The sequence below is a fragment of the Ursus maritimus genome, unplaced genomic scaffold (genome assembly GCF_017311325.1).
Source record: "Ursus maritimus isolate PB19 unplaced genomic scaffold, ASM1731132v1 scaffold_9, whole genome shotgun sequence".
NCBI lineage: Eukaryota > Metazoa > Chordata > Mammalia > Carnivora > Ursidae > Ursus > Ursus maritimus.
Window position 1 is genome coordinate 40,494,150 of NW_024427107.1, and position 14,654 is coordinate 40,508,803.

The following is a 14,654-nucleotide window of genomic DNA, read 5'->3' on the forward strand; positions in this document are numbered from 1 at the left end:
CATCCTCATTTTTTTTTTTTTTTGGATTAACGTGCATAGACCTTCATCTGTGGATGTGCCATATTTTCCATCATTCTCCTCCGTATAAACATTTAAGTGGTTTTAGGGTTGCATTTACAGACAACACAACAACGAATAACCTCCTGGTCAATACCAACTCAAACAAAGGAGCTAGATAATCTGAAGACACATGTTAAACTGAAACTTTGACATGCCCATCCCTACAAAACACCATCACTTCTGACTTACTTTTTATTTTTTTTTAAATTTTTTTTAAAGATTCTATTTATTTATTTGAGAGTGAGAGAGAGAGAGACAGAGCAAGCATGAGCAGGGGGGAGGGCGGAGGGAGAAGCAGACTCCCCGCTGAGCAGGGAGCCCCATATGGGGCTCGATCCCCATGACCCAAGCCAAAGGCAGCCGCCCAACTGACTGAGCCCCCCAGGCGTGCACTGACTTACCTATTTTAGACTCCAAGCAGTCACTGCCCCTGAGATGTGATGGTGCTGCTAGCTTCCCTCCGCCACCCCTTTACCTTGTAAGTGGGCCTGGTAAACACTTTTCAGCAGTGGCCATTCACCTGCTATTCCAAGTAGGTGCTCTTCCCATCTTTGGGGTGACCCCTCCTCATGCCTATCCCCAATCTATACATCTCAGCATGGAGTCTCAGAGAGGATAAAATTCTGTCTTGAAATAGGCTAGTTCTACAATGCAGATCTTCCCCAAGGATTCATTAACATGGAAGATATTCTTTGGGCTCTCTGAATGTTTCCTGGCCTGATTAAACTAGAGCTCCACAATAAGGGCATTAATGGACATCAGGAATGTCCGCACCGCCCTAAACTGTTTATATAAGATTGTGTCTGTATTCATCTGGGAAAGAGCCATCGAGAATTCAACCACCTAGCTTTAAAAAGGCTACGAACCACGGGCACCTGGGTGGCTCAGTTGATTAAGTGTCTGACTTCAGCTCAGGTCGTGATCTTGGGGTCCTGGGCTTAAGCCCCACATTAGGCTTCCTGCTCAGTGGGAAGTCTGCTTCTCCCTCTGCCCTCCCCCCTGCTCATGCTCGCTCTGTCGCTAATAAAATCTTAAAAAAAAAAAAAAAAAAGGCTAAGAGCCAGTGTATTAAATTCTGTATTTGTTTAACACATACAGGTTGGAGGGAAAAGGTACATCCTCAAACTCACGTTCACTTAAGTGATTATTTATTTCAGGTGAAAAATTGTAACATCCTGATTTCATACAAATTTTAAAAACAATATTTAAAGTGCATATTAAACACATCTTTTGGGCAAGTAAAACTAAACAGCAAGTGATTTAATTAAGCTATATCTAGTTTTTTTTTTTTAAAGATTTTATTTATTTATTTGACAGAGATAGAGACAGCCAGCGAGAGAGGGAACACAAGCAGGGGGAGTGGGAGAGGAAGAAGCAGGCTCCCAGCGGAGGAGCCTGATGTGGGGCTCGATCCCATAACGCCGGGATCACGCCCTGAGCTGAAGGCAGACGCTTAACCGCTGTGCCATCCAGGCGCCCCTAAGCTATATCTAGTTTTAAGACTGTGACCACAAAGATAAAATAAGAGAATCTGACAAATGTGAAGTTAAAGAACATTTTTTTTATTGACATTAAAAACCACAACGCAAGTAGCACAAAATGCACCACTGAGCCCAAATACAAAGAACTGGTGTTAATACACAATGTTTAAGCAATGCTACACTTATTTTTGGCAAAGTGCTGTATTGTTTAGTCTGTGTATAAAACTGACCATCTATGAACCAATCAGTATAAAAAACTCTATAAAAACAGAAAAAAATTTAGACAGTGGCTCAAGAAAACAAGCTGCCATTTATGCATAGATGATGTACAGTATATAATTGAACCTAATGTCCCTTTTGAGTTTTCAAGTTGAATAAAATTTGTGTCCAGAAATACATCAAGAAGGCACATAGTACAATCTAGAATACTCTTCAGTTTCTACAACGGATGCCCTGCCCTTGAAAAGCAAATGTGTTCACAATTATACTTGAGAAAAAATCCCAAGTCACTTAAAACACACACACACACACACACACACACACACACACACACACATTGATTATAGTTCCAAACCTCTGGAGGAAAACCACCAAAAGGCAAGCAAAACCACTCATACACATCAAGCTTGGCTACGCACACATCGAACTCCCCAAGTCCTGATTTGGTTTTTAGAAGTCCACCTAGAAAACAAATATGAAAACTTCAGGCAAAGACGGAGCTAAATGGGGGCATTTAATAATTATACAATTAAAAAAAACATGTTGTAAGGAAAATTCTAAATGATATACAACACATCCACTTAAGCTGCCTTCCTCTGAATAGTAACATCTCCTCCCGCATAAAGGATACTGCTGCAAACAGAAAAAGATGTCCTTATCTGTGTGCTTTCTAGTACCTCTTTCTCCACCCTAAACCACTGTAACTGGTCATATTTCAAGTGAAATCGGTACATGGCAAGGCTGACACCACTGTATTAGGTAGATTTTCTAAATAAAGCATTTCATATAAAATTTTAAGCGTTAAAATAAGTAGCTAAGGATGCCATTTATAATGCATCAACATGGCTGATGGCAGCGAAGCCATCCAGGAGAGTAGCCCGACTTAAAAGAATTTAACCGGTATGAATGGGCCTTATAAAATAAAAGATTAATTTTAAGGTAACATTACAAACATGTGCTAGTATCTCCAGTACAAGGAGCAGTCTTTTTACTGATTCTAAAAACAAAAATACCTGGAAACTCTTAAACTTTTTCCACTAATCTATTTAAACTTAAATGTCTATCTTCCAGTTGGAATCCTTCTTTTTTTTTTTTTTTTTTTTGCTTTCTTTTGTTTCCAATTCAAAGAAAATGAGGATAAGAAAGATACTCTTTTTTTGCTTTTTCCTAAAAGTGTAGAAAGACAGTATCTTTCCTTGAGGAGGAAGAGAAATAGCAAAGACACTCAGATTCAATGGAGATGTAAAGATGACGGACCAGCGGACTACACAGATTTGGGAAGTAAAATCAACGGGTGATGCTGAACAGCCCTCTCAAGTTTTAAGTAAACTGTCTTCTCACTAGAACCAAAGTACTGATACAACAGAAGGCACGGCAACAGGAAAAGCCTGCGTGGGAACTGGGAAAATGTACAGAAAATTAACACAGAAAAAGTTCGCTGGAGGAGAAAGTCAAAAATCCAATCACTGTGCACCTTCTGCAAAAAATTCCCCACCCAGCCACATAAATGCACTGTCTCAGAAGATAAATAATGGATGGTTCATGTTCAACTTACAGAGCAACACATAGTTAGCTGAGAAAGAAAAAGTAATAAACATAGAAAATACATTATAAAATGTTTTATTAACAAAAACACAAACTTTGAGGAACATGGTGCATTTTAAAAACTAAGAAGCTCATTCCTGAAGCACTCTTGTGTGCACCACATACTTCAGACTTTTTCCAAGTAACATTCTGTATTATCAGTCTAGAAACTGTCAGAGCACTAAATTCAGAGAGGGGTTTTATTCTCACTGCTTGAAGTTTTAAGAAATATGCACGAAAGCACATTGTAAACTACTAATATTTACAACAGCAGAGATAATAATTAACTTATAATAAATTGCATTTTGGCCATGTTTCCAAGAATACTTAACAGGTCAACATCGTTCTGTTATCATTGGTCTTGTGTCTCGCACACAGTAGATGCGTAACAAACATCTAATGATCAAGAACGTCAAGCGAATTAACTACTTTCTTCAGTTCTAACATGTGCCAATTTCAGGCAGAAACCTTAGATATTGATCAGAAACCACAGTCTGATATGACAGATGGCATGGTTAGCCTAAGAAAACATCCCCAAGACTGAAAGTGTTTGCTTTCCAGGTATAAACCATAAAAAACTAGGTCTAGATAAGGCAAACAAAAAGTCAATAACGGATAGAGATGTAAATGTATTTCAGGTATCAAGAAATTTGAAAAAATAATAGTAAAAACAAAGAAAAGACCATTGCTCTTTTATATACAAATCTGTTCATGGTGCCAAACAAATTCTCATGGCTGAACGTCTGTAGCTTGTGAGGTACTAACAACTTGCATGTAATATATGAAAAAAGAGCCCCCCATGTATTCAGAGGCTTACATCCAGAAAACATTTAGCTGTTCTATTTTCAAGTTACCAACACATGGCCCTATAACAGATATGGTGTAAAACACACACACCTTCATGAAAACTCCACCTTAACCTCGCAACTCTCGTAAACACAAAGAGTAACAAAATAACTTCTAGCTCAGTTTGACAAAACTTTACCGACTTGGCCCCTCATTAGAAAACAAATAAATAAAGGGGTAGTCGAAATGGAAAGGGAATAAGGAGAGAAGGGGGATGCAGACTATTGTTCTAAAGGGACAGACATTGCTGGCACTTCATCGGCCAGCAGAAGAACCACCTCCTACCACCATCGAATGATGCTATCTGACCTCTTCAGGCTCCAAACATCCCAGTCTAGGCAGGAAAGAGCACAGCTCTTCCCTTACAAAAAAAAAAGAAAAAAAAAGTCTCCCATAGTTCCCTGCACTGAGCTGTTACAGGGTTATTGAAAAATATAATACTTCACATAACTATATGCTTTTTCCCTTGAAAACCTTAGATAGACGTATTTATTTAATTAGGGTTGCAGAGGAGATGGAAAAATAAGCTATTTGATTACAAAGGTTATGCTACTGTTCTGTCAGTAGAATGTGCTTTGGATTGTGTCTGTTTAATTTAGTTTGAGAGGAAACTGGTGAATGTGGATGGCTCAGCAAAACCCATCACAACTGCTAAAAAATGAAGTGATTGACGAGGTACGAAATAGATTTTCTCTGTGTTAACTGGCCTCCGGTGTGAATCAAGCCCTGAACCCTGGCCTCATTAGCACCAACACTCGGAACAACAGTTGTGGCAGAAACACTGCCACAGGCCCCACCCCATCTTAGATTCAGTAGAGAGGCCCTTGGAATTTCACACAAAGTTCAGTTCTGGACAGCCCACAGCCCTCACAACAACTGTGAGGGAAGTCAATATTACTACTCCCCCCCCACCCCGTTGCTGGAGGAAACAGAGGCCAAAGTTGTTAAAGATTTCGCTTGAAGCCCCAGTTAAAAAAACCAAAAAATGGAAACTCAAGGGAGCCCACCTGTCACTCTTCATTTAGATGCTAGGAAAAGATGTCACCAGGAATCCCTCCTCAGCCTTGCTTGCCACTTGGCAGGACAGTCTCCACGGCAGAGGATGGATCACTGCATCAGAAATACAAAGCCTACTTCCTTTCCCTTGGACAGTCATAAATAAGAAGTCCCTAAAGTGCCTGGACATGTACTTCTGAGTCGACAGCTGACAGGAGGTGGCAAGTGGGCAGAGCTGACAGGAAAGACTCCCAACAAGTTAAATAGTGGACTAGCGGGTTAGTTGTAGACATAAGTTTTTCCAAATACAACTTCACAGGTCTAATTGAATCCCTCTGCGTGTGAGACGAGTGCTCTGTCCCACGATACTTGCAATGTCTCTGTACCAGTCACACAGTCACGTCGGAATTACTGAATGCACTGTTCACTAACACTTAATGTACCTGAATTCCAAAGTGAACTGCATGGCTAATCCGGGAAAAAAACCAAACAAACAAAAAAACGAACCTATACACACAGAAATGTATCAAGTTTTCTTTCCAGAGAAAGTTCAGCCATAATTCCATTATATCCATGGCAACTATCACCTGTTAATGCTCATGTTAGTGTGTAAAAATGCATTCGTTATATACAGAAAAGATTATCAAGTACTGGTCAATAAAGTGTATGGCTGACCCTGAGAATAAATTTTTGCTTACTCAAAATATTGATTAAGTAATACAAAATAAAATGAAATTGAAAGATGCCTATTCTCATACTTGGGAAGAAATGTCTTTAGAATGCTAACTCATGTACACCTTAATAGATTTAAAGACATCCCCAAACACCAAACACTGTAACTGTATTGATATGTTTCCAAAAATATTCTGAAAAAATTTACAAAAAAGTAAATGTTAAAAGCAAGGCATTATGTGATACACAGCATGTAAATCTGGTTTTCAAGATAGTGTCTAAACACACCAGTAAAACTATGTGATTGGTCATCAGTTGGCTGTAAAGAAACAGCATCTTCATTGTCCGTCCACACACGTCCACACACATATGCACAAACCAAGAGAATCCAACCAATCTTGAAATTCTTAGTAATTGTACTGACGGGGGCAGGGCTGATGGACAGCCCAGCCATTGTGCTTGACTTGCCTAGAGTGGCAATCCCTGGTAAGATTTTGGCGACGAAGGCTATTTCTGTTCAAAGACTGTCTTTCACTATGTTCTTTTATCCATTGGGAAGGACGAAAGCTCTTGGGTTGTTCCAGAAAAGCTGTATGAGCAGCCAGAGCTGCAACGTAGCAATGAATGTGCTGCCCCATTTCATCTGGAGTTTCCACTCTGAAACAGAAAATCATGGGGATGTATTAAGTAACAGAGTATGTTATTAATGAACTTGAAAAAGGTACTTAGTGATTCAATTTGCCACACTAATTTGTTTATGATTGAATGAAAGCTTAGTATCTCATGGCTGACAGAGAAGTTTATATTTTGTGTCCACACTGACTGATAATGATAGAAAGGAGAAGCCAATTTTTCATAGAAATAGGTCATATCCACAGATGGTTAGTTAAGTAGACTGCATTTTTTTAGAAAAGTGCTTTACATTTTGAGTGAATTTCAATTATGCAGCAAACGCATTTAGATAAGCTTTTCTGTGAGGGGGACTAACATTTATTGAATATCTATCTCTATTTGCCAACTTTTTTGCAAATCTAATGTATTTAATTATCACCATAATCTTAAAAGGAAAATATTTTAATTGCCAAATTTTGATCAGAAAGCTGAGGCTCAGTGATGTTAAGGTCACAATTACCACCTCAGGCAACCAAGATTCTAATAGAGGTTTTACTCCAAAGACTGTGTTTAGGAAGCGGGGTTGACCCTGATGCAATACGCTAACCGCACCTTCACACAGGTTTTCTGTCTATAAGTAAATGCTCCAGGAAACAAGCTTAAAATCGATATTTAATAGAAATATGCGTAAGAAAATTCTATTCATTTAACATTGTTCTAGATAAAAAGCTACCTGCTTATTGTAAAAGACAACTCTAAGTTTTTAACTGATATCGCAACAGGGCACATTTTGGAATGGCCTTTGCAAAGTAATGTCGCAAAGACCTGTGGAGAACACATCTTAAAATATGGCTACAAACGACATGATTATTCTATGTTTTCTACATTAAAAGCTGTCTAATAGGATAGATATAAGCTATATCAACACATGACATGAGTTGTAGGAGCTGTGAGGGTTATTTTACAGAACAAGGGTAGTTATAGATTGTACCTGTAATCACTAGAGGAAAACACTATTTTTTTAAAAGATTTTTTAAAAATAGAATTAAAGGGGGTCACGTTAAGAAGCCGATAGAAAGAAGTTAATATAAAGACAGCAGTTTTAAAAGGTGGGCATTTTGAGTCTTTAGCTTCCTGCTCAGACTGATAACACACATTACACAGTCTCAAAGGGAGTATACTTACTCTGTGCCCGTGAGTCTTATAAGCAGCTTTTCCTGGCCCTACAAATGTTAAATGGTGAACTATTAAATCACTAGTAAGATTTAAAATGCTATTTAATTTTACTGTTAGGACATGGTGCATTTTCTGTATTAAAACTGGTTTACTATGGGTCATTAAAGGCACATGTATTATTTAAGATTATGATAGCACATAAACCTCATAAACAATACTTACAGAGGCCCAAATACAATAAAATGTACACTCGGAAGCCCATCTGTAATTATGAAGCGCCTTCCTCTTACATGCTTTATGGTAACATCCCCAAGGAGAGACAGGATGGAAGCAATCTAACTTTGAAAGACATCATTTATTTCCTGCTCAGAAAATATAGATATTTACTACATAGCCATCCTAATTTTGGTAACACCTGATCTATCTTGGTTTAGTGGGTTTTTTTAAATAAGAACTTGAAATCCAGAAATAAAGATGTTAAAAAAATTTTAGTTATTATAAAACTATGATAATTTGCAGTACTTTCCTATGTTCAGAAGGAATTCATGGAAAGGGATGTGTGTTCTTTTGATCCTATGTATATGGAAAAGTACATATTTGTTTAACTTTCCTAGATGTTATATCAAAACATATAACAAGATATAAAAACAAACAAGATACCAAAAAAATGATCATTCTGACTGCATCAAAACTGTGAACACATGACCAGACACAGAGCATGGTCTTGGACTGGATGCTGGTTTGGACAAATGAGGTGAAATATTCTGGACTCTAGTGCAGAAAGCAGAGTATAGTGTGAGTAGTAGATGAAGTGAAATTTCACTGAAAAGAAAAAGGTGCAGATCATTGCCTAAAGAAGCAGGTTATAAAACAGTATATATAGCCTGATCCCCGTTAGGTTAAAAGTGTGTGTGTGTGTGTGTGTGTGTACGCGGGTGGGCAGAAAAAACGACCTGGAAGGATGTGCGCTAGGGTGTTAACAGTGTTCATCTCTGGATGGTGCAAATGTCTTTTTAAGTTTTTTAATTTTTACATATTTGCATTTTCTAATTTTCATCAATGCATATGTACTGCTTCTGGAATAATAATATTATTTAAAAGCTGCTGTACATATACACACACTTTAAACCCTGAGAAGTAAATACACAAATATCAGTAAGTTTAAAGTGACTATTAATCATGCTAAACTCTTGAGTGAAATTCCATAGAGGTGAGATCAGAATCAGGTGGGAAGCATTTCTGAGAACTGAAGAAATTAATTTGAATCAACTATAAGGCAATTTAATCAATACCATGTCCAAGAAATTTTAAATTTTTGTTGGAATACCTGAAACACTGATCTCTTGATAAAACTTAAAGCGCTGGCAAGTGCCAGTTAAAGTAACATTTCCCACCAAAGATCTTACTCAGTATAAAGCCAGGTAACTATATAAGCAAATTGTTTCTCAGTTTGGTAAAGGATATGTTTATCCTCATAGAAGATCATGAGATTACTTGCAGTATTAAGACTTGTGAGTGCAGCAAACTCTGGTAAGTTAAATTAATGAGCTGCCTGGGTTTTGTTTGTATTTGGCAAACAGGAAATAGTAGAAGATATATACAATGATCCAGTTAGTGGAGTTAGAGCCCGAATAATCTAAAAAGAGGCCTTCTGGAATCCAGGACTAACTACAGGAACATTCTGAACTGCTCCAAAGATTCCACTTCACCTGCAGTGCTGACAGGTATATAGGGAATTAGGACCAGCATCCCCCAAATACTGTTACCACCATAGGCACGCTCCACTAACATGCATTGTGAATAGCCAGACTTTGAGCTGATTAACATGGCCATGGGCTTTAATTTAGCAGGTGGAAGCAATCTTGAATATACTCGTTGGATAAAGGCCATAGAATGTCTATAAGTTTGTTTTGGAACGTATCAATCTTTACTGACCAGGCACTCGCCCTGAACCTTTCCAGGCCCTCAGCCTATCTGCCATTCAAACAGAGCCTTTCAGACCAATCAGGACTTCCACATAAGAAAATACTGTTTGGGTATGAAATCTTTCCTCTGTAAGGCAGAGCAACATGTTTCAGTATAATCGCCATTCTACTTCATGTTTAAGATTTGTCAAGTTTTCGAGGTTACGTGCCATTTGATGTGACCCAGCTAAGACTACCTGGAAGAAAATAAGAATTTTATTTTAAGATATACTACTCTTGGGGCGCCTGGGTGGCTCAGTCGGTTGAGCGTCTGACTCCTGATTTCGGCTCAGGTCATGATCTCGGGGTTGTGAGATCGAGCCCCTCGTCTGGCTCTGCGCTGAGCGGGGAGCCTGCTTAAGACTCTCTCTCCTTCTCCCTCTGCCCCTCCCTGCTCGCGCGCTCTCTCTAAAAAAAAAAAAAAAGAAAGAAAGAAAGATATACGACTCTTGTTGAATTTGATACCCCAAATAACTCAGTGTATAAAGTGCCAGTTACATTGAGAGACTTAGCAGAAATGCCAGTCTTTTCTTCTCTGTCACTAGCAGAGTACTATAAATCCAATGTCTCTCCATTATATAATTGGGGCCATGTTCTAATGAGTTTTTTTTGAAAGTCTAAAATGAACATGCTTTTTTCATACCATCCACTACCTTGTGCGCTATGCACATGCGTTCATAAATCTATAACAAGACCACTTTGCATCTTCTAAAAAATTAGCTTTGAATTATAGTAGAAATAAATAAACTGCACGCCAAACAGACCGCTTATGGACAGAGTAAAATACAGTCAACCCCTGAACAACTCAGGGTCAGCTGCGCCAACCCCGTGCAGTTGAAACTCCATGTGTAAGTTATGACTTGCCCAAAACTTAACTGCTAATAGCCTACTGTTGATTGGGAAGTTTACCGATACATCAACCACCAATTAACACATATTTTGCATGTTATAGGTATTATCTACTGTATTCTTATAATACAGTAAGCCAGAGAAAAGAAAATGTTATTAAGAAAATCATAAGGAACACAAAATACATTTACAGTACTGTGCTCCGCTTATCGAAAACAACTGTGTGTGTAAGTAGACCCACGCAGTTCAAACCCACGCTGTTCGAGGGCCGGCTGTCCTTACAACGTACCTGGGGCTGCTCGGGTCAGCACATTCATCAGCGCCACAGCTGGCCTCCCCGACAACAGGGCAGGAGTTATGCACAGCATAGACAGACATGCTGGGATGTTCAATGAGAAGGTTTTCCATAGGACTGGTTTCCACCTTGAGAGTGGTTAATCCACCTGCAGTAAAACATGGGGGAGGGGTGATAAACCAGCTCTCCTCCATCGGACAGGACTCAAACTGGAGCAAGCAGGAATCACTTGTATCAGCCAAGCACTCAAGAGATGCGGGTAAACAGGAAAAGACGGAAGGGTGCTCAGCACGTGACTCTTCACTGATGGCTTCAGCTTTGGCTTCGGCTGCTGAGAAGCCAGCGCAGGCGCCTACGTCACAGTCCACGGGCAGTGGCGAAGTCCCAGGGGAACACGTGTATCCCAACGGTACCACATTCAGGGCACGGGAAAAGAAGAGATGATACCGTTAGCTGAGGTGCATTCCTCTTGCCATTTAGGTGAGACACAAAACCATTTATAGTCACTCACAATGATTACAGAATAATTTCTGAGCACCTAGTGTATGTATGTGTATGTGTGGGGTAACCCTGCGTCAGATGGATTATGGGGCTTTACGGGAAGGGTTTTGAAGACTGTTTCTGTCCTGCTGAGGAAAGGTGATGGGCAATGCGGGTCACTGTTCGTCTAGCATAGGATTTCCTATTCAAGTGCATCTGATATGAACAGGGCATGAGAGCTGCAAAACTGGAAGATCTGACGTCAATCAATTTCACTGACTGATCATCTGGCACAGGAAGTTTCCTGCAATTTTTTAGACAAATTCTTGCTTATTTACTTTTAAGGCCTCAAAACCTTCAGAGTTACTTGTTTACTTATGCAAAAACTGAGACGCGAGAGTTTCCACTTTTGCTGTGATGATGAACAGCTAGGAATACCTTACCTATGAAGTCAACAAGAATCCATTCATCATCTTCTTTCTCACTAAACTCTGGTTCTTGGTTGGAAGAAGTATTGACTTCACCCACAAACATTTTATTCAGTCTCTGGAACATTGTTAAGGCAAGATTGAGACTTTGGCGGGATGTCTTTACAGCTGAGATTTCAAAACACTGTCTTCAGTCAGCCTGATGGCACGACAGGAGAATAAAGTGCACGAGGTGCTTATTCAACTTAGGCGAGAGCAAGAAGAGTCGTTATCCCTAAAATAAGATAGGACAGGAAGGTTATTTCAACTCAGCATATATTCATACAACCTCTGTGTGTGGTTTCAAGAGCGTGTACCCACACACACACACACATCCCTATAGACGAAAGCTCAAGGCCTTAGCCTGTAGCTACAGCTATTCTCTTCCTACAGGCGTCAAGCACAAGAAATGCAATAGCTTTTATTTATAAACCGTTACAAACTGAATACTCAAATGTAACCTGTAAAGCAATGTGAAATGAAAGGGAAGCAGGTGGTTCTTTTTCACATCTGTGCTTTTATAAGGAATAAATCTGACTCATGTACTTCCCGCTGAAATACTGCTTTTCTGTAAGAAGAAGAGCAAACACCAGAAATCAACGGTCTTGCCGTAGGACACTCAGCGGCCCAGGAGCTGCCGAAGGAAGCCTGCAACGGTACTGGGTGACCACCAGCTCTCCTTGGCTCATTTTCTCTTCTGTTCTGTTCTTCTATGTGACTGTAAGCATACCTAATTCTATGTAAAAATCAGCAAGTACAGCATCATTTGACCTTCAAAACAAGTCCTGCGCTGGCACCAAGAAATCTAAACCGAAGCGGACTGAGGAGGACAGCCACGAGCCCCGAAACCATTCCCCGTGTGGTGGCGAGAAGCAAGGTGTTGCAGTCAGCACACCTGCTCCAAACGCTGGCTCTGCTGCTTATGCTCCGCGCAAGTTGGAAGTTCTACTACTGTCGCTGGCTATAGTTCACCTCAGAGAGTTCTGGTGAGTTCTTTCTTTCTTTCTTTTCTTTCTGTCTTTTTTAAGGGAGAGCACATGTGAGCAGGGGAGCAGGGAGGGGCAGAGGGAGGAGAGAGAATCTTTAAGCAGGTTCCATGCTAAGCCCAATGTGGGGCTCGATTTCATGACCCTGAGATCATGACCTAAGCCGAAATTAAGAGTAGAACGTTCAACCAACTCAGCCCCCAGGCGCCCCATGGTGAGTTCTAAGTGAGGGACTCCAGCCTTGTCTGATCTCATTCCAGAATTCCAGATTTATATAACCATTTCTGCCTGGTTACCTGATGGCCATATCAAACCTAACACATACCAAGAGCACTTTTAATACCCTCCTTCCCCCACGCAAACGTACATACATGTCCTCCTTCCCTTCTGAGCAAGGGGCGGCAGCAGCCAGCAGTGACCAGGCCAACAACCCAGCAGCGGCTCCTTCTGCTCCCATCCAGCCTCTCAACCGAACTTTCACCAAGTCCTGCTGACTCCAGAGGCCCATGGGTGGGCCTTCAACCTGCCCACTTCTTGCCATTTGTCATCCTAGTTGAAGCCGATCTGCTGTCCCTCTGGACTTTGCCAATCACTACGTCCCTGATGGTCTCCCTGACCCTACTCTTGTGAAATGGGATAACGCAGGAAACCTACTTAGCAAGGTACTTGGCACAAAGTTCTCAGTCAATGTCAACTATTCTTCTACAAATATTTACTGAGTACCTATTATGCATCAGGCAGAGTGCTAAGCACAGGGGAGGCAGCAGTGAATTCAGCTCTCCCACGGCAAGTGTGAACAACCCAATGTGATGAACGCCATGGAAAACGTACGGGGTGTTCCTCAGATCCGCGCAGGTAGAGGTCAGGAAGGACTCCTGCAGTAAATGACTCTGGTCTGCAGTGGTTGAGAAGACCAAGAATGGAGGAAGCCTACAGATGAGTGAGAATGTGGCCCCTTCTGTTTGACTCAAGATCCAGATGGATGGTCATGACGGCAGGCTGGGGGTGCTAAGCAGAAACCAGATCCTATAGGACCTTCTAAGCCAGAAGTTACGGGGAGGGCAATGTGGAGGATGACCCTCTACCAGAAGCCAACGGAGGGGGGACGGTGGGACCACTCAGTGGAAGAGGCATACTGCAGAAGGTGCAGGCTGGGCACTTTGGACATGCTGAATTTGAGAATCTGCAAGTCACGTACTTGGTGTTGTCTAGCAGGCAGCTGAAGATATACAGGGCTTTGGAGTGCAAGGACATGGTCTCAGCTGGGGGCACAGATTCGGGACTCGTCAACACAACAGGGCTAACAGAAACCACGAGTAGATGAGACCATCCAGGCCTGGTGAAAAGCATTTCACTAAATGATATTCTTTCTCATGATTGAATCCCTAAGTCCAGACTCTTGACCCTTCACTTTCAAAACAATCATCATTTTTTAGCTGTAAATGTAGTTACAATCTGTAGTGGAGGAGACTCTTGGCTGAATTTTTTATGTGCAAATGGGACGGCTACAACCGTTTGGCACGCGACCACGAATGTGTAGTACTACAACTCTGTGTTCAAATAAATGACATTTGAACACTTTTGTGGTCACAGTCCGTCATCATCAGCCATTAATTATTAAGAGAGAGTAAACAGGAAATGTTACTTGCATAACCAGTCTTCCAGAAACCCTTCTGGAAAGCAGCATGGCCAAATCATGAGGGCTGGAGCTCTAGTACAGAATTCAAATTCAGCTTTATGTTCCATGTAAGAGAAGTCAGAAGAAAAGCGGGCTTGCGCAGTTTGCTTGACCTACTGTGGTGTCATAGTTACATCCTAAAAGATGAGCTATCATAAGGTCTGATGTAAACAAAAGTTTTCCGCATATGAGCTAGGAGGGGAAAAAAGATACTTAAAAAATCTTCCCCCCATTTCTCTTAAATTATGAAGGCATGTATCAGCCCCAAGTACAATCCTGTGTCTGCTGA

General features: G+C 40.7%; 1 protein-coding gene across 2 annotated transcripts in view; it reads right to left on the reverse strand.

Moving 5' to 3' along the window:
• Positions 1 to 1,601: 1,601 nt before the first annotated feature.
• Positions 1,602 to 14,654, reverse strand: part of TP53INP1 (tumor protein p53 inducible nuclear protein 1) — a 17,957-nt gene continuing 4,904 nt past the window's right edge. The window contains exons 2-5 of one of the 2 annotated variants that reach the window (XM_040625839.1): positions 11,678 to 11,936; positions 10,749 to 11,106; positions 7,656 to 7,693; positions 6,381 to 6,515 (exon numbers count right to left, since the gene is read on the reverse strand). In XM_040625839.1, coding sequence (XP_040481773.1) covers positions 7,672 to 7,693; positions 10,749 to 11,106; positions 11,678 to 11,789 — 492 coding nt within the window. In that variant the 5' untranslated portion in view covers positions 11,790 to 11,936 and the 3' untranslated portion in view covers positions 6,381 to 6,515; positions 7,656 to 7,671. Of the gene's footprint in view, positions 6,516 to 7,655; positions 7,694 to 10,748; positions 11,107 to 11,677; positions 11,937 to 14,654 lie in introns of both variants that reach the window. The other variant, XM_040625838.1, reaches the window with a different exon arrangement.